General features: G+C 51.0%; 1 protein-coding gene across 4 annotated transcripts in view; it reads left to right on the forward strand.

Moving 5' to 3' along the window:
• The window catches only part of RBPMS2 (RNA binding protein, mRNA processing factor 2), a 49,698-nt gene extending 34,117 nt beyond the window's left edge, over positions 1-15,581 (forward strand). The window contains exons 7-9 of one of the 4 annotated variants that reach the window (XR_005295328.2): positions 1,126-1,279; positions 13,578-13,647; positions 14,321-15,581. Coding sequence is in view for 3 of the 4 variants with exons in the window: in XM_043494250.1 (XP_043350185.1) it covers positions 13,578-13,640 (63 nt within the window). In the remaining variant the exon portion in view is untranslated. Of the gene's footprint in view, positions 1-1,125; positions 1,280-13,577; positions 13,648-13,980 lie in introns of all 4 variants that reach the window. The other 3 variants (XM_043494250.1, XM_043494253.1, XM_043494252.1) reach the window with 3 other exon arrangements.
• The last annotated feature ends 2,590 nt before the right edge of the window (positions 15,582-18,171 follow it).

Genomic DNA, 18,171 nt, shown 5'->3' on the forward strand with positions numbered 1-18,171 from the left:
TGATCAAGTCTTCTCATTAAAGTACCTTTGGGACAAATATCCTCTTCTGCAGCTCTGAGTCACTACCAGGTTTCTCCCCATACTGTGATCTCTAGCTGGCATGTCCTCAGAGGCATTCCCACACAGGTGCCCAATAAAAATGTATGGAGTTAAAGGTTACTTAACTGCTGCCAGCTCTGAGCCACTTAATCCATAGGCAGGAGCCCTCTGCTGCTGCAGAGGCCTGGCTGGGTGGGGCGAGATTAGACTGAGGACTGTAGTTCTTGAATTGTGGATAAAATCTTTGCCAAGCAAGTGGCCTTCAAAACCTGTTCTCAATATGCAACAAAACAGACTTCTGGCCAAGTCCTCCATCCACACTGGCTATGGTGGCTAGAGATGGCCCTGTCCTCCTTGCTGTGATGCAGCATACAAGCACATACACCATTCCACAGGTTCATTGCTGCAGCTTCTCCTTCCCAGGAAATCCGGGTGAGCAAAAATGCTGGTCTGCCTGGATGGTCCCCTGCAGTGTGGGACCTAGGCCCACTACACTGGGCTTCAGCAGCTTCATAGCCTGTTGGAGACACTCCTGTAACTCTTTGGGTCTCCTTGCCCAAGACAACTTGCCCTATGAACCCCTAACCAATTGTTAAACTACCCCAAGTAAAGCCAGACCTGTGACATGTAGCTCTTGTCTGGGCACATGGCTCATCTGCCTATCCCTGAGGGACCCCATCCCTGGTGGTGTGGCAGCTGGAGGGGTGCATATTGTTTGCCACCTTGAATAGAACTCTAAGTGACTCAGTGTAATAGCTCCAGCCAAGCTTGCTCCATGGGACTGGTGCACATGTAGTCTCTTGCTCAAATGGCAAGGGGTGGTACAAGGCTGGTCTAGGGTCTCTAGTACCACAAACTTTCAGTAATCTGCTTATTGACTGTTTCCTGTCCCACCACCAAATCTCTGGGAGGGCCACAGCAATGCCCAGATACTGATGCCCTAGCACAATGGGCTGGCATACTTGACTGCATACTGTGTGATGCTGCAAGCCTCTGCCAGGGGGACTCCTGCAGTGGACAATCACTGACTTAAATGATCCCATTTACCTTCCCTCCTCTCTCAAATCCCTCCTTTGATGTCCCTAGTGAACGCCAGCCATGATGCCAGCGCAGGCTAGCCCTGAAGCTCAGAGCTGTCCCTGGAGATGGGACACCCTAGTGAAGCCTAATTGCCACTAGTGGAGTGGCTGTCCTACAGCTTCATTCCTAAGCATGATGGCCCCCACGTCTGGAAAGACTGGTAAGGTAACCATCTCTTCTCCAGGGTGCACAGCGGGATTTGCAAGCTTCTGCCCATCTCTGTAGCCCATATCTCCTTGGCAATCAGTGCATGGGCCTCACGCTACCCACCCACCAGAGCCTGGGGAATGAGATGCCAGGCATTCTTTCTAACCCACATCTCCAACTTGGCAGCACAACATGGCACCACAGCATGGCACCATCTTACATTGAACTTCTCCCCAACAAGCTAGGGTTTACTTAGCTCTGTCGGGGGCAAGGGGGAGGAACCTCATTGAACCATGGCAGGGAAAACCTGCTACTTGGTGTCAAAGGAGTTCATCTCTCCCCAGCCACCCCCTCCAAGCCATTGGCCACACCCTTGTCTCACTCATGTCACATGGTGGGGGAGGCGAGCGATGTGATGACGGAAGCACACAACTAAATTCTCTACTGTGCACGTTCGAGAACAGCACTTGTCAGGCACTTCCTTCCAGACTCTCCAAAGGGGCTAGACCCAGCCTCACAACATCAAGTCTAACCTTCGCCTTTCCTCCCCAGTTAGCACAAACAAAGCCCTCTCCTGCCTGGGGCTCACTCCTCTCAGCAGGTTGCCGGTGTTGCCAGGAGGCAGCTCCAGAGAGCCCTAATTAATGTGGTGGTGGGGAGCTGCACAGAGAGCACAGCAATGCGCTCCCCAGTGCAGGGGGAGAACATGGGGGGTCTTTGCAGAAGAACATCTGCCACTGCAGTGATGCTCCATTCTAGCAGAGGGGTTAGAGGTGCCATGCAGGGATACTCTGGCTCTCCTGGCCCAAACTGCAATAGGGAGGAAGAGGTGCAAAGAGGCTCTTCCTGCTCCTGGAGCAATCTCTGAGCCAGTGTGGGGACCAGGACCCTTGCTTCCTGTGGCTTAGGAACTTCTGTGGGCATGGCAGGTCAGTTTGCCCCATACCAACATGGCCCTTCAGGAAGGGGCCAGGCTGTCTGGCTTAATCTAGAAGTGCAAGGTAAGGATCTGCTATAGCCCCTACTGTTGCAGGGTCATAGTGTCACTGCTGCAGAATCTTGCCTGGGCTGGACCATCTGCATGGGGGAGTGTGGGGCTCTTGTAATATCTGTAACTTGTTCAATAAGCATTACATTCCTGTGCCTGGCCCCTGGTGGCACAGCTCTCCCACAAGGGAGCACCTTGCTGAGCTCAGAGCAGGCAGGCTGGCTTAGCCAGTCTTCTTCTGGCAGCTTGCTTCAGTGACTGAAGCCTTCTCCAGCTCCCCTGTGCTTTATCCTGGCTTCTTTTGGTCCCCTTGTCCTGGTGCACAGCTGCCTTGGCGGGCTCTGTATGTAGTAGAGACCAGAAACAAGCCAAAGTATTCCCAATGGACATGGATTGGATGCAGGTGGAGAGTGGAGCACAAGGGGATGTACTCTTCCAGCAGTGTAGCCTGTTGGTGGCTGGCTGCTGCAGCAGGCACACTGCAGCCTCTGCATCCAGCTGCAGAGCTACCCAGTGACTCGTGCATGGCTCACTGGTCAGCTCCCTTTCCTGAAGGGGTGCCATCCCCTGAGTGAGCTGGAGGTGGGAAAGGGATTCCTCCATACAACATTTGGCCCTTCAGACTTGGTGAGGAGGCAGCAGAACCTGAGGCTTTCCAGCAACTGGAGGCAGAGCCCATCAATGGAAGGGGAGGTCAGTGACTAGCTACACGCTTTTCCCCCTCCCAGCTGGTATTTCTGCCTTGCCCAGGCTTAAGTGAGCAGCCTGTTCCCATTGAGGGCTGGCATCCTGCCAGAACTGACAGTGGTGGCTTCATCTGTAGGGAGAAGCTGCAGCTGACTGTGCCCCAGCCCTCATATTCCTGGTGACCTGCCAGCAGGTAGAAGTTGAGGGGTGGGGGGGAGCAGGGTAGGTAGGATAGATCCTGGGGGACTGCAGGTGATCTCTCTGGAGAAGAGCAGATACTCAAAGAGCTCTCTGGCTCCTGCTGGAGAGGTGTGATGAGAGCCATTGTAGTGCTGCACAGGTGACTTCAGCTATGCTGTGTGGTTGTCTGGCAGAAAGGCCAAGTAGTGTGAGCACTGAGGTGGCCTCTAGCCATTGGTATTTTAGGGGAGCAGCTTCCAGGGCCATCAGACTGTTGGAGTCCTGGTCTGGAGAGCATCTAGGATGTTAGATGTCATAGATGGGCTTGGCTTCCTATGACTTTCCCAGCAAAGGAGAGCCTGGCGCTGGAGAACTTGTGTTGGCTTTGAGGGTCTGGTGCACAATTCTCCTTTCAACATGAGATCCAGCTTGCTCCTCTGGTGAAGGTGGTGACTTTGTTACCAGTGAGCATTTCTGACTTTCTGCAGGGAATGCAGAGTGGCTCTAATACTTGGCTGGGAACCAACGTCTAGTCCAACATAATGTCCTGCCTTTGCAAGTCCATCACGTTCAGTTGTTACCTGCCCAGTAGGATGAGAGCACTTCAGGTTCCCATAGCTTGGTGCCCAAGTGGGGTTACCTGAAAACAGGCTTGGTTAGTTGCCTGATGCAGGCTAGGAACTCTTGGGTGCCTTCAGAATCTATTGAATGGGGGAAGCAGCTGCTTCCTCCAGCTACAACCAGCTTGCTCAGGCCTACCTGAATCTCATTCCAACTCCCACCCAGGTGTAGATGCCTTCCTAACTCACTGTGTGGGTGAGGCCTGAATGCTCATTGAAATGCCTCTCCTGAACAGCAAGCTGTACCCATGCATGGACCTTCCAGGGCTGGCTTGGTAGGGAAGAAGCTCTCATCACCCAGCTCCTTCCTGCCTCCCCAGAGCAAAGGCTGCTAGGAAGCCTGGGCATGTGTGGCAGGTTAAGCTGTCTCCATGCTGCATGTTGCAGTCCTAATGCCAGACCCTTCTGGCCAAATGCTTCTCCTTACACCCCAGCCCTCTGGAACATCCTGGGAGCAGATGGGTTGAGTCCAGTTCCTGCTGCTGCTTAGTGGGGGGCAGGAGGGAGCTGACAGTACTTGGCTAGACCACCCTAGTTGGGAGCAGTCATTTCCTTGGATGTCACATCTGTGACATCCAATCTAGATTTCTCTGGCCCCAATGGCAGGGAGGCAGCATCAGCTGAAACCATTCCCCCAATCTCCTGTGTGGCAGAGGGCTCCCTTTGGCTCTTGCTGGGCTCAGCTGCCATCTCCTCTCCCTCTTGTGAAGACCTCTGCCTGCAGGGCAGGGTGGTTGGCATGTTGACCTGCAGCCTGCTGGAAGTGCAGCCGCTAACAGCCAACGGCCGGCTCTCTTGGCAGCTGGACAGCACATTCCTGCCTGCACCATGCCGAGGACTCTGTCAGGGCTGCAGCTTTTCTGTCGAGGCACAATCTGAAGACTGATTCCAGTCTGAGGCTGCCAGGTCAAGTCTGACTCCAGGAGATTCCTCCAGAGCAGTGCTGGGGGCTCTGAATTCATGCTAGTCCACCCTCACTCCCTCTGCACTATGCCCTGGATGCCAGACTAGCTGGCTAAGTCGGTCTTATTACTGTGCACAAGGGGCCTGAGGCTGATAGAGCTTGGATTTTTTTTTTGTTAGCAAACTTTAGTCACCTAGAGGCTGCAATGGGTGCCTTTGATTAACCTGAACCTGCCTTTGAGAACTGCTAAACTAGCTCTTGTCCATGCAAGGTGGCAAGCAATGCAAAGGATAGTAACTAGTGCCTCTCTGAGATACACTTATACTCCTGTATGTTTACACTGCAGTTCAACCCATGGCTGGCCTGTGTCAACTGATTCCAGCTCACAGGCTGCTTAACTGCAGTGGAGATGTTTTGGGCTCTAGGACCCTGTGAGTGGGAGGGTCCCAGAGCTTGAGTGTCTACACTGCAATTAAACAGCTCCTTAACCCCAATCCTGGGAGCTGCATCGCAGGCAGGCTGCAGCTGTCTAATTGCTGTGTAGACATACACTAGGTGGCTGCTCTGGGCCAGAAGGATTGTTTTTGCCCTTGGGGCTGAGTGGCAAGAGTCCTGCACAAAGAGCAGGTGGAGGATTGGGTTAGCTCAGGTGACTGAACTCCCACAGGCATTCCAATTTCTTCCTGCAGGCTGGAGCAAGGCTTCAAAGTTCCTAATACTGCCATGGTCAGAAATCCAGGGACCAGCCGGCTGGGTAATCTTATCTCAGCCTCCTGGCTTTTTGTGTTAACATTACAGCTTCCAGATGACTGCAAGTGTCAAACTGCAGCTTGGGTCACTGTCTACTACCAAGGAGTAAAGCTTGTTCACCTTCTGTGAATAGAAGGACAAGGGGGGGAACTCAAATCCTTGCACTCTGCAATGAAGGGGAAGCACTTGGAGCTGCTGCAAGTGAGGTGCTGGTTGCCGGCTCATGAGCTGTTGGGTGGAGATTCTCTACCACCTCTGCTGATACAACCCTGTGCCCTTGGAGAAGACCGTGAAAAGTATCCCTGCTGATGCTCTGAAGTGGCAAGTAGTTGTGGTGTGCAAAGCAAGCTTGAGGGAACACTGGTCTCTTTGTGCTCGGACAAGATGCTCTCTTCACTAAATCTCATCCTGCAGAAACCTTTTGGGGCAAAGAAGCAGCAAAAGCTTCCACCTGAGATGAGGATCCCATTGTACTAGGTCCTGTGCAGACATAGGAATATGTGGTCCCTGTCCTGAAGCTCTCCCAGTATGAGTTGGATAGGCTCACAGAGGAAGACTTCACAAAGCTCCTGTGGCTTTTGTTATTGGAATCCTCTCTCCCAATGGCCATGGTGTGAACAAACAAATCCAAAAACCCATCGTTCACTCTCCTATCCAGTCCATTAGGACCTGAGCCAGCACTGGGGGATGAACAAGTGCCAAGTCATTCTAGACAGGAGAATCCCAGCTGGATTTGTCAAATGCCTAGATTGTGAAGGGCTATTTCAGAAGTAGACTCATCTAAGTTCCATGGCAGTCTCTTTGCCTTGTTCCAGTAAGTGGCTCACCCTCTGGACTCTGCATTGGTGTCTCTGAAGACTTTCTAAAGCCTGATCTGATGTGACTCTAGAAATGACTGAGACCACAGCATCACTTTGCTGCCTTCAGGAAACTCCTTTATCCATTCTAGCCTCCTGCCACTGGCTCAGGTCTGAATTTTTCTCCTTTCAGCTGTACATCTGACCAGAGCAGTAGCTTGGATACACTTGTAGGCCCCTGAATCTGCTGTCACACAGCTCCTTCATTTGCACTTCCACTTCCTACAATGGCAGAAATTGGTAGCATCTTGAAATATACCTACAATTTTCTACCTCCTGTCTTCAGTAAGCTTCCCTGGGAACTGACAGTGCCCCTCCAGGAAAGGAATCTGCATCAGATGGCCCACTGGGCTGCAGCCCTCTAGAGAAACTGACCAGTTAGAATCTGGACTCTCAGCCTGTCTGGCCTTTACACATGATGGCATGAGCATCCTTGCTGGACTGTGGTTAGAACAGACATACAAGAAACAACCTGAGGTGTTCCTCATGCAGGTTCCTACAGCCTTCCCCCCCCATTCCAAACAGGGGAGCTAGACCTCAGCAATGCCATCTTAGAGGCAGGTGCAGGCAGTGGTGGCATCTTTTTGCTTGGCCAGGAGGGGGCTAATAGGTGCTCAGCATACACTGCTCCCCAGGCTAAAGCTGATGTCTCTTGAAACCAACAGTGTTACTACTGGACTGGAAAAGCCCATCCAGCACCATAGGGGAGCTCTGCTCAGGGCAGCATAAAGTGCCTGGTCAAATCCCTTGGAGTAGAGGCAGGTTGTTGGAGTTGTCAGACTATGTACTGCACAGTGAATCAGTTCTCCCCCCCCCCCCCCCCCACCCATTGAAATCCCATTGTGTAATGGCTGCCTCCTGTCAGCTTCTTGGAGACCTTCTCTTACATGTGCTGACTCTTTGGGGTACAACTCCCCAAATGACTCCTTGCTAATGCCACATCAGAGGTTGCCCTGCCCTGAGGATGCTTGGTGTGAGCCTCTGGGTAGCAGGCAAGGAGGCAGATGTCCCTGGTTCTGTGCAGGCAATGTGGGGTTTAAACCCTGAACTGGTGGATGTATAAATAAAAAGATGGCTTCTGGAGCAGGAAAGGGGAGTAAGTAGAATGGCCAGAAAGGACAGCCCACCAGGAAGAAGTAGACTGTTCACACCACTGCTTGTATCCACATTACAAAGCAGGTGAGTTTCAGCCAGTTAGAACAGAACTTGGGTTTGAACTGTGACACCCTGCTGGGCCCACTTAGGTGCCTTTGAGGTGCTTTAAGCCAGGGGACGTGTGTGGATGCTGGGAAGAGTTAGGGGTGAAACCTGGGTAAGAGCCCAGGTTACTTCTGCAGTGAGGACACCCTACTAGCTGCTAGAGACTGAACAAGAGCTAGACTTTTTTTTGGACCCCCCCTCGTGTACTTGGTCACTGCAGCCTGGTTTTACAAGAGCCAGTCTCTGTGGTCCTATGCAAAGGAGGCTCAGCTCTGGGGCTGGAGCCTCTCTGCAGCAGAGGCTGCCTGCCAGTGTTAAAGAGCATTACACCGCTCTGTAAATAGGGATTTTCCATTCCTGGTCAGCTGGGCAGGATGGAAGAAACTAATTCCAGATGGTGTGGGGGAGGGACAGGGGACATGGAGTATGGGAAACTTTTTTCATATAAACTCTAGCTGTCCCTGTGTATGGAGGGACATTTGGGGGAGGAGGACTTTGAAATGTGACCATCATAGTAACTGGCAAGGAGCAGCAGTGACTGGCCCTAATCTGAATCTCTAACTGGATTCAATACCTGTGGCTCACCAGGATTTCCTCTCCCTGGAGCAGTGGGACCAGGAGAGGGCTACTCAGAGGGAGAGGATAATCACAAGGGGGAATTGCCCCAGGTGAGGGCTCCAGAAAGTTAGGCCCTGGTGGCTTATCACAGCAGGACCACCTCTTCCTGAAGATGGGCATTATGGTCTAAGTTACATCTACCCTGCATTGTAAACCAGGTCTGTGGGACATGGGCTTGGATGCTCAAGTGCAGGCTTAGAAACTGGGTTTCCAACTGCTGGACCTAGATGTTTCAGCTGTGCCAACACATCCATACTGCACAACTCTGGTCTGCTGCCTAAGCTGCATCCACACTCCAGAATGATGGGTCTTAGAGCCCTGGTCCTGCTGTGACTCAGGCCTGTCCCATAGCAGGGTCCTGATTGCTTGCGGATGTGAGTCGCACTTTGTGTGGACTGAAGGGGTGGGGTGGGCTCAAACCTGATTCAAGCCCAGGCTTGGTGTGTGGTATAGACCCTCCCTAATGGGCTGAGGCTTGGAGGTCTAATTCCAGTTCTGATTTGCTGTGGCCTTGGTTCTCACTGGTACCATGGGGGCAGTGCCAGACACACCCAGTTATTTCCTAGCTGAAACTCACTCCCCACTGTCCTTTGGCAATGCCACTTAAGCCAGATCCCCTGGCTGGAGGGGCTCTGCATCCAGTCAAGAGCCTATGGTAGGTTGAAGGGGATAAGAGGGGAGACTCTACCATTATACAACCCAGCAGTGCATGACATGGCTTCTATATGCCCTAGGCTGGTGAGCTTTCTGCAGCCTGGGAGGGACTGGAGGGTTCAGGCTTTGTAACTTTCACCTGTAGTTCAGGAGCTAAGTCTGAGTGGTTGCCATATTGTGGATGCCAGTTAGCCTTAAAACAAACAAATGGGCACAACATGAAGTGACCTGAGTGCCAATGACAGGTGGGAACAGAGGTTTTGATTCCAAACTCATTGGGGCAGAGCTGGTCCTACTGTATGTTTGAAGCACCATGCATGTGACTGGCATAAGAAGTCCACTTGGAACTAGACTCATCAGTAGTTTCAAAGGGTGCTAGAGATTAACAGCCATTACCCTCAGTGATCCCACTAGGCTAGATTGGGGGAAGGGCTTTCCCTCAGCCTCTGCTGTTCCTGTCCTGTAAACCCACAGCACCCTAGTCCCTGTGGCTGTCAGTCCAGCCCCTGAACTCAGACATTGTTAAAGCTATAGCATTGCTATGATCACAATCTCAGCTTGTTTTAGTTACCGTAAAATGTAACTCAGTCCAGGACCATGTGGCTGCCTGCAGTAGCTTAAGTCCACTTCCATTGCATCTCCTGGGTGTGATTTTTTTTCTCTCAAAAGAAGGCTGCAGGTGTTATGGCTCATTCAATGCAGAATGCCCTGTTTTACAAGGCTGTGGAATTCTTGGGATGTCTGGGGTTTTCTGAGATTGGGCCATCTCCCTGATGGGCCAAATGAACCCCAGATCCCAATGCTGGGAAGGCTTGGTTCTGAACTGCCCTTCTTGGGCTCAAATGCAGCTTGGGTCCGCTCACCCTGCCTCAACCTTTAAGCTTGAAAGGCTGTTCCTGACTGACCCTATTTCTGCCAAGTAGGGTTGGGAGTGAGGCAGCAAATGAGTTTCAAAGGAAAGAAACAGCATAAAGACACACAACTGAGCCCCTTGGCCTCTCTGATTAGGAGGAGGAACTCTACCTGTAAGAGGACTGTACCCAGAACACCTAAGCCACAGGGTGGAAGACTCCTCCAGCTTTCTCGCTATCTAGCTAGAAGATGCAATATGCTCAGTTACTATCTAAGTGGGGTCTGTCAGCCAGCCCAGTTGTAAACCCCTCTCACCAAGGGTGCTTCCAGCACAGCCCCTGAATGGCATTTTTCTGCAGCAGTCCACTGGATGGTTGGAAAGGAGCTAATCATTAGGAATCCAGTGTCCTACCTGCACAGTAGGACTTGATGTTCACATGGGACTCGGGCTGTCTTGGAATCTACTTCAAGAAGAACTGAGTCTGTTCCATGAACAGCTTGTTCCTTCTGTGGAGAGGCCACAGCACAGGGCAGGCTTGTCTATACCATTACCAGGCCTGGGCCCTCAAAACAACCTCCAGGAAGGCCTGTGCAGCTGGATCAGCAGGATGGAGGGGTCTGGCTTTCCAGCCCGTGGGTTGGAAAATCCAGTTATCTTTATCCATCTGCAGTCAGCCTCGTTCTTCCAGCATGCCAACACCCTCCTAGTGCCCAGATGCACAGCCTCTGCTTGCAGAGCTTTCATTGAACATAGACTAGCTTTCTTGATGTCCTTCCTGTGGCATCCACCCCCAGCCTGGCCTGCGTGAGAGCCAGCCTAGTGACTAATACAAATCACTGCTTTCTAGCATGCCTGTTGCAAGCAGTTGGCTGTAAGGGATTATCTGGGAGTAACTGTTAACCCCTCACAAGCTGCAGCTACAGCTCTAAACTTCAAGCAAGAGCCCCCCCACTCACTCTTCAGACTGTCTGGAGGCAGAACTTTATTGCAGACTCTTTCAAGGTAACTTCTCCTAGTGGTGTCAGCCTAGCACCTCTCCCACAGGGAAGGTGCCATTTGCCAGCAGCCTGGACAGTCGTCTGCTCCTGTAACTCTGCCATTCTCAGCCTAATGCTATAAGAGGCCCAGTGCACTAAGTTCTAGCTCTCCTTGGCACTGATGCTTGGTCAGTGGTGATGCTGGCACCTTACAGGGCTATGTAGTGCCAGCTGTTAGCGAGTGAATGAGCATTTAACTAAAACGTGGGGGAGGGATATGGTGCTGCCCATTTAATGGAGGGATCAAAGGTAAGGGACCTTCTGCTAACTAAATCAGGCTTTCTAGCTTGGTAGTGGCCTGTGCAGTCTCTTGGCTCTTCACCTGCGAGGATTCTAGCCTCATTTTCCTCCAGTGGAGCTGGGATTATCTAGTGACTTTCCTCTGAGTATGTCCCCATTCAGGGTGTCACAGCCCTTCAGCTCTAGGGCCTGCATACACTTGGATTAGGTATGTGGCATCTCCTAGGACAGGCTGGGAGATGACCAGCCCAAGGCAGTGGGGCAGGTCACCCTTGAGGCACAGGAATGTTTCTGCTTTCCCTATTTGCTGCATCATGGTAATGCCTCCACTTCTGACTGCTCCCAGGGTCCTGGGAGCACCCCATTCTCTAGGGCTGACACCACTGGCTGGTGCTGCAGTGTCCCCCTGCTGGCCAGAAGCTCTAGGACATCAGGTCTTGATATTGGTCAACGCTCCCAATCCTCTGAGTAGCAGCTATCCACCAGTTGTGGTCATGGCTGTTCCAGAGCACCCCTCCTTGCACAATGGACATGGCCCTCATGGGAAATTCAGTCACAAGCACCTCTGAGTCTTTGCTTCTCCATATGCCAGCAGCCTCTTCACTGGATCAAATACCCCTGCTAGCAGGCTGGATGACAGTAGATGGCCAGAGGCCTGTTCTGCCCATCTTATTTCTATTTCCTTTTTTACTCTAGCAAAAGCTTCCTCGCCTTGCCTCCCAGCTGTACTGAGCCAGTGACTGGGAGTGGGTTGCAGTGCTGGGTCTGGCCCACTTAGTGAAGGGGAAAGCAACAAGTGGGCCCTCTGACTCAGCTGTCAAGCGGCCTGTCCCCATCTTGTACCAGCTGTTTGCGCAGGTTGATGGAGTCAGGCTTGTCCTTCGGGTTTCTCTCCTGGGGGCAGGATTGCAGGTCTTTGTGAAACATGTGTGGCCATGCATTGCCACAGAGAAGGGGGACTTCACATGAAGCAGAGATGCAGTAGCAGGTGACCTATGGGTTCCGTGTGCCAGATCACCAGTATAATTACTGTGATGTACCCTGCTCCTGCTGGGGTAGTCTTAAATGCCAAATGGCTTGATGTCCCCAGCACCCTTGCTGGTGGCTTGAGTGTCTCCTGACCAATCAGTGTTGCTCCTCTTGCTGAAAGGGTTTGCAAGCAATAGGGAGTCTTCCCTTCACTTTCTCCATGTGCTAGGGCTGGTTGTGTGGAGGAGGATTGGGACGTAGGTACTAGCGGCCTCTGGCCAGGCCCAGGCAGAGAGGCTGAAGCCATGTTCTCTGAAAGGTAGCACACAGCACTGCCAGCATCTCCCCTAGAAGATGCAGTGCTGCTGGATTGTGGATGACATGTAAGGCTATTGTCCAGACCCACTCAGGACACTAAAAATCCTATGCCAGGGCATCAGACCTGGTGGTGTAGGTATATTCTCCACACCCCGCCCCCCACACACACCTACCCTATTTGAGGGACAGAATGGGATGGCCTGTGACTTCCTTCCAGCTAAATATACCCCAAGATCCCTTCCCTAATGCTAACCAGGGCTGCTGGGCATTGCTACTCTGCCTCCTTCCACCCAGTCTCATATGTATTCAGTTGAAGGTTTGAGTCAGTGAGAATTTGTGACTAACTTGAGGTCATAGCTCTATCTAGATAATCATAGGGAAACCCCCTTCCCCTTCCCCCAGCTTCCTCATGAGTTGCAATGTTAGAGGCTTCCTGTACAGCTGGAACTCAGCAGGACAACTTGAGAAGCTTTCTACCCCCAAACTCTCTAGCCCATGTATCTTGTAACAACCTGTGGGTCCCCTCATGACAGTCTGTCTTGCTGCTATCAGATGTACTTGCCCTTAACAGTCACTCCATGGGTGATCTTTTTCAGAGGCGTGCATGGCAGTCAGCTGGTGGCTCCCTCTTCCTTCACAGGAAACTTTTCTCCCTAGCTCCATTGGGAGAAGTGTGTGGTGTGAAATGACCCCCTCACTCTAATAGTGTTTGGAGAAGTGCCACACTTCCCAAGCCCCCAGGTAAACTCTCCTAGGAAACAATTGCCAGGGCTTATGGTATACAGGCCTAGAAAGACCGTTATGCCTGGGGTCTTAGACTCCAATCTGAGTGGTGTGAACACGAGTACTCTTGGCTAATGATTTGTCAGTGTGTTAAGACAAGGACTATGATGCTGCAGGTTTGACAGGCCAGCTATTATGGGGTCCTACTGAGATGGCTTCTAATAAGCCTGAATGCCAAGCCATGCTCCTGTTGTACTGATATACTGGCAATGCTAGCCTCTGTGCTCTTAACCACCCCCCTGCCAAGTTCATCCAAATCCAGACAACTTCTAGATCTTGGTTGAACTTCATATTGGGCCCCATTCCTAAAGCCAAATCTTAGGTGCTAAATGGAGGAAGAGCCTTCCTTAGGCTAAAGGGCATAAAAGGGGAATAGGAGTCTCCTGCCTTATCTCACAGTAACTTAAGCTCAACTGTGCAAGAGCCCTTTGTGGTGCTGGGGTCTGGATTTCAGCATGTGGAGCAGCATGCAGTCCAATGGTAGCCTTGAGCAGCAGGCACTCCTGAGGGACAGCATCCAGGTATCGGTCTAGAGGCCACTCTCCCCCACATGCTGGGTGGAACTGCCCCTCTGTGGTACAAAGGGGTATTCAACTCCTAGTCTCTGTGTTAGCGACATGTTATCACAGTAGCGGAATGGCTTTCTCTTCCAGATGCGCTGGTATCCTCCCTCCGAAGCTACCCAGCAAGGATGGAAGTCTCGTCAGTTTTGTTAGTTTTTCAGTAAGTATGTCTGCTTGGAAGTTGGCCTAGGCCAGTGCTGTAGGGACAGTGCTGCGATCTGTTCTAGGTCCTTGCATTCCTGATCTCTGGGCTGCATGAAAATCTGGCCTGGCCTTGAAGTGCTGCCTTGAGTGGGACTTGTGTATATATCACTGGGGGGATGTGGAGGGAAGTCTCTCTCTCATCCAGGCAGAGTGTGGCAAGCATTCTCAATAGCCCACACATCGTATCTCCTACTGCATCCTGCTTAGATGATGCAGGGACTAGAGTAGCAGAATTCCCTTTTTTGTCTTCCTCTACTAACTGTGAGTTCTGGAGCCCTCTTGTTCCCAGCCACTGATGTGACTCCAACCCAAAGACTGCATAGGAAACTTTGGCCAAATCAATGCTAAACATTGGCCTGGGTATGTTGCATTAAGGGTCTGAATGTCAGATCTGTTCACTTGGCTTGGAGAATCATTAAAGGTAATGAAGAGTAAGTGTGTAAAAACTGAAGATCCTGGTAGTAAACTTCAAGTCCCAGCTTTACCACCTGAGCAGGAAGGAGGCAGCCTGTCACTCACTGTGCGTCCTGTGATGAGGGTGAACATCTTATCTGCCCCACAGGTAATCTCAATGGCCTGGTAAATGAATTAAGAGCAATGCTTAGTGTGCCCTGTCTCTTATGTTCCAGAGTCTCTTCTTGGCTTGTTCCCTTTTGTCTCTCCATGGAACGATGTGCCAGGGATGAAGTAATGGATCCATCAAAATCCATTTTGGTTTGTGGACACTCCGCAGTAACCTCACATTTCTCCTGGTATGGAGTTGTGGGCTTCCCTGTTAGACTGTGAATATATCCATACCCACCCAGCTCAGTGGACTGCATTCTGCCTGTCCTCTCCCCTGCTTCCCCTCCTAACAGATTCCCAGACTGAGTTTCTCCTTCCTGTGCCACTGAAGCCTCGATTGAGGGACTCAATCCTGGTGGTAACAGACGGGTTCATCCCTACCAAGACACTGGTGCCAAATGAGGCCTAGGTGTACAGAGCAATACCCAGGCTGCCTTGCCCTCAACTTTATGCAGCTCTGCTGAAGGAAACGAAAGACAATCAGTTTTGCATGTTTTCTGGCATGAATTTAAAACACTTAACTTTGTGTATGTGTGAGTGTGTAAGTTTGTTCTTGCATTTGTGTAACTGTAGCAACAGGTCTTGGCCTAACTCTTGATCTAGCAAGGTTTTTCATCTTGCTTCTGTGAAGACTTGGCTTTCAAAAATGCTATCCTTGTCTCACCCCTCCTTGTCCACCTCCCCAGCCCCGCATTCTCCAGTCTGACCAGAAGATTTGAAAAATGTTTGTTTAGAGTACAATGCACTGGGTTTCTTTTCTTGTCCGGTCTCTTCTCTTGTTTTTAAAGTCAGGGTTATCTTTTTTCCCTCAGACTTTATATGTAGAACAGCTGTAAAATATCTAACTTTTTTTCTTCCCCCTTCCCCCCCCCCCCACATCCTTCTGATTGGAGAGATTCCAGTGTTGCCAAATCAGCTATCCTTATGGGAGTTCAGAACAAAAAGTACGAGTATTTTTGTACCATCTGTAATGAAATATTTATGCATCATAAAGAATTTTTGTGTGTTTTTTGTGTGCAATTATTAAAGAGAAACTGTAATCCGGTAAGATAAGTTAATGTTTAGTTAAAAGCTTGAAAGAAAAGTTTTTTCTGTAACAATGATTGAGTCAGGCGTAGTAAACGAGAAACTGTGCAATTTTTGTTTTTTATTTTAGCATCTTATTGCTTGGTATTGAAGTGCTTAAGTATTCTATACAACCATGGCTGTCTTGCTTGTATTAAGACTTCTGAGAATAAGTTGCTATAGAATTGCTGATCCTATGAGAATGTGAAACTGGATAATATATGAAATGCAAAAAATATACCCAGAGGCTGCTGTGACTCTTTTCTGTTTTCTGTGGTCTTTTTTTTTTTTTCTTCTGAGCACCAGAAATCTCAAAGCACCTCAGCCTAAGAGCCCTGCACCACCCCAAGAGGCAGGTCTGTCATATGCCCATCATAGGCAAGGAAAGGGAGGCACCAGGGTTGAGTGACTTTTTTTCTAGTCAGAGCAAGTCAGTGGCAGAACACAGGCATTCTAGTAGAAATGTACAAACTTTCTCACTCGCATGGCAGAAAGTGCTTGGGTTGGTTTGCAAACTCTAACAGGCAGCAACTTGAGGGTTCCCCCCCCTCTGAAAAGTCACTTACCAGCCCTAAAGTGACTTTTTCTCCCCCCTACAAGCTAGGAACCTCCTGTTTGTCACCTTAAGTGTCTCTGGGCTCTTGTGATCACATATTGTTGTGACTTCCCTCTTGGCAGAAATCCTCCAGCCTGCCCCTCCCAGTCAAATTCAGCATGTGGTATGTTGAGGCAAGGGCACTGAGTGGACACCTTTCTACCCACTCTGGGGCACCCCAGCTGATGTCTACAAAGGGTCATGACCCTTGCTCAGTGACCTGTTCCTTCACTCTAACTACTTGAGCTTCACCCCTTGTATGAGCCTGCCTGCATAGAGACGCTTCACCTCACATCTGCATTGTCTTCACAGCCCTAACAGGGCTGTGATCAGCTATGTATACAGTGTGGTTTCTCCTAGGCCACAGGGGCTTCCTCATTCCCTAGGCTCTTCCCTTCTGGTTTTGCAGGAGCAGCACCCTGTATGGATGCTTCAGGCCCCTGGCCTACTTCTAGCTGGCAGGGGCGGGGGTTCTTTTTCAATCATTTAACATGCAAGAGGCTCTTGCAATGCCTTCCTCTGAAGAGGTGGGATGGTGGCATGTCTGCATGATGTGCTGCCTTTACACTCCCTCTCCAACTTGAGGCTATGCCTGTGAAATGAGTGAGTGCTATGAAACTCATAAGGGGAGAGCTGAGGCAGTGACTTCTGCAAAGTAAAACAAAATGGCAACCTGCATTCAGTAGGCCCTGGTGTGCAAGTGTAAAGTGCATGCAGGCCTCATTGAATGTCACCATGTACCACTGACCAGGTCTTGCATAGAAGCACTGGCTGAGACCTTTCTTTTGCCCTTCAACCGATCTCAGGATGACTCTAGGGGGCTTGGTCTGTGTAGCCCTGAAGCTTTCAGGTCTAATTCTCACCCCAGTCAGAGGCAAAAGGAGCCAGTTCCTGTCTTTCCCTGTCGCCCTGGAAAGACACCTTGCCATACATGAGGCCCTCTGCTCTTGGCATGGGTTGGATGAGGGCAAAGACTTTCCCCAAGCTGCTTGCTGTATGAAGCCCTAAGATGCAAGCAAAGGGGAGCCTGCCCCTTTCCAACCCCAAGTTATTCTCTTTGCTTCTAGGAACTTGTGCCTCTTCCCTGAAACTCAGTGGCATTTCCTAGGCCTAGAGTAAGAACTGGCCCTAGATCTGTTCTCCCCAGCACTAAGGCCTTGGGTGTTGACCTCACCAGGTGCCGCTTCTGGTTGTAGATGTGCTCATCCATCATGCAGGCACTTCCCCCGCTGCTCAGCATGAGCTGCCCATGCCCCCTTCTCTTGCTTTGCATCCCCAGGGGCTCTGCTTTTAGCTTCCACTGCTGGAGGGGCACAGTCAATGCCTGGCTGAAATGCTGTCTGCCTGTAGCAGTCAGATGCAGTTTCATAACCCTCTTGGTCCCCAGCGAGTAGTGATTGGGGTGAGGTAAAACTTTTTTTTTTTTTTAGGCCAGCTTCTGCTTGTCACCATCTCTAGGTTAATCAGTTAGTGGCTTTCATCTATCTTGCTGCCCCCTGAGCTCCTACTCATGAGGTGAGACTGCCCTCCAGCCTTCTGCTGAGGATGGGAAGGGCTCTCCCTCTGCTGTTGGAATGTTTTGCTGTTTTTCCTGTGTAGGACAGGGAAGCTGAGATCTCCATAGAAGGAAAGTCTCCCCTGCTTGTGGTTGTGCTCCTCCGGAGTACTTGTGCACACTCCTCTGCTGCAGTGAGCTGACTGGCTCAGCTGCCAAGCCCTTGCTCCCTGCCATGGTAATGCAGAGCTCCAGAAGGCAGGGAAGAGGAAATGAGGATCCAGCCATAGCAAGGCCAGTACAAGGCAGCATTAGTCTGGCAGGCTGGGCCCTGTGCTGGGCCTAGCCTCCTGCTAGCAGCCACTCACCTCAACCTTTGCTGTTGGCCCAGCCATTGAACACTGACTCAGGTGTGACCTACAGCTAGACTAACCTAAGTTCTTAGCCAAAAGTAGAGCTACTGGGATTCCTGTTTGCTCTGGGATTCCGGCTCCTGAGGGCTGATGCTCTGATCAGCTGCCCAGAGGGGCTCAGCTGGAAGGCTTCCACCCCTGTATTGCTGTGCTCCTGACTCAGGGAGCAGAGTGGGCTGGGTGGCTGGCTCTTTGCAGCAAGGTTCAGCTTGTTCTCCCAGCTGTCACGTGGCAGGGCCATCCAGTGTTCCAATATTTTCTATCCACACCCCCATTTAAAGGGTTGCTGTGATTGCAGAAGCCAGCTAGGTGAGTGCTCTAGGAGCTAGCAAGGGAGGGGCCTGCTCT

The sequence above is a fragment of the Dermochelys coriacea genome, chromosome 10, assembly GCF_009764565.3.
Source record: "Dermochelys coriacea isolate rDerCor1 chromosome 10, rDerCor1.pri.v4, whole genome shotgun sequence".
NCBI classification, from domain to species: domain Eukaryota; kingdom Metazoa; phylum Chordata; order Testudines; family Dermochelyidae; genus Dermochelys; species Dermochelys coriacea.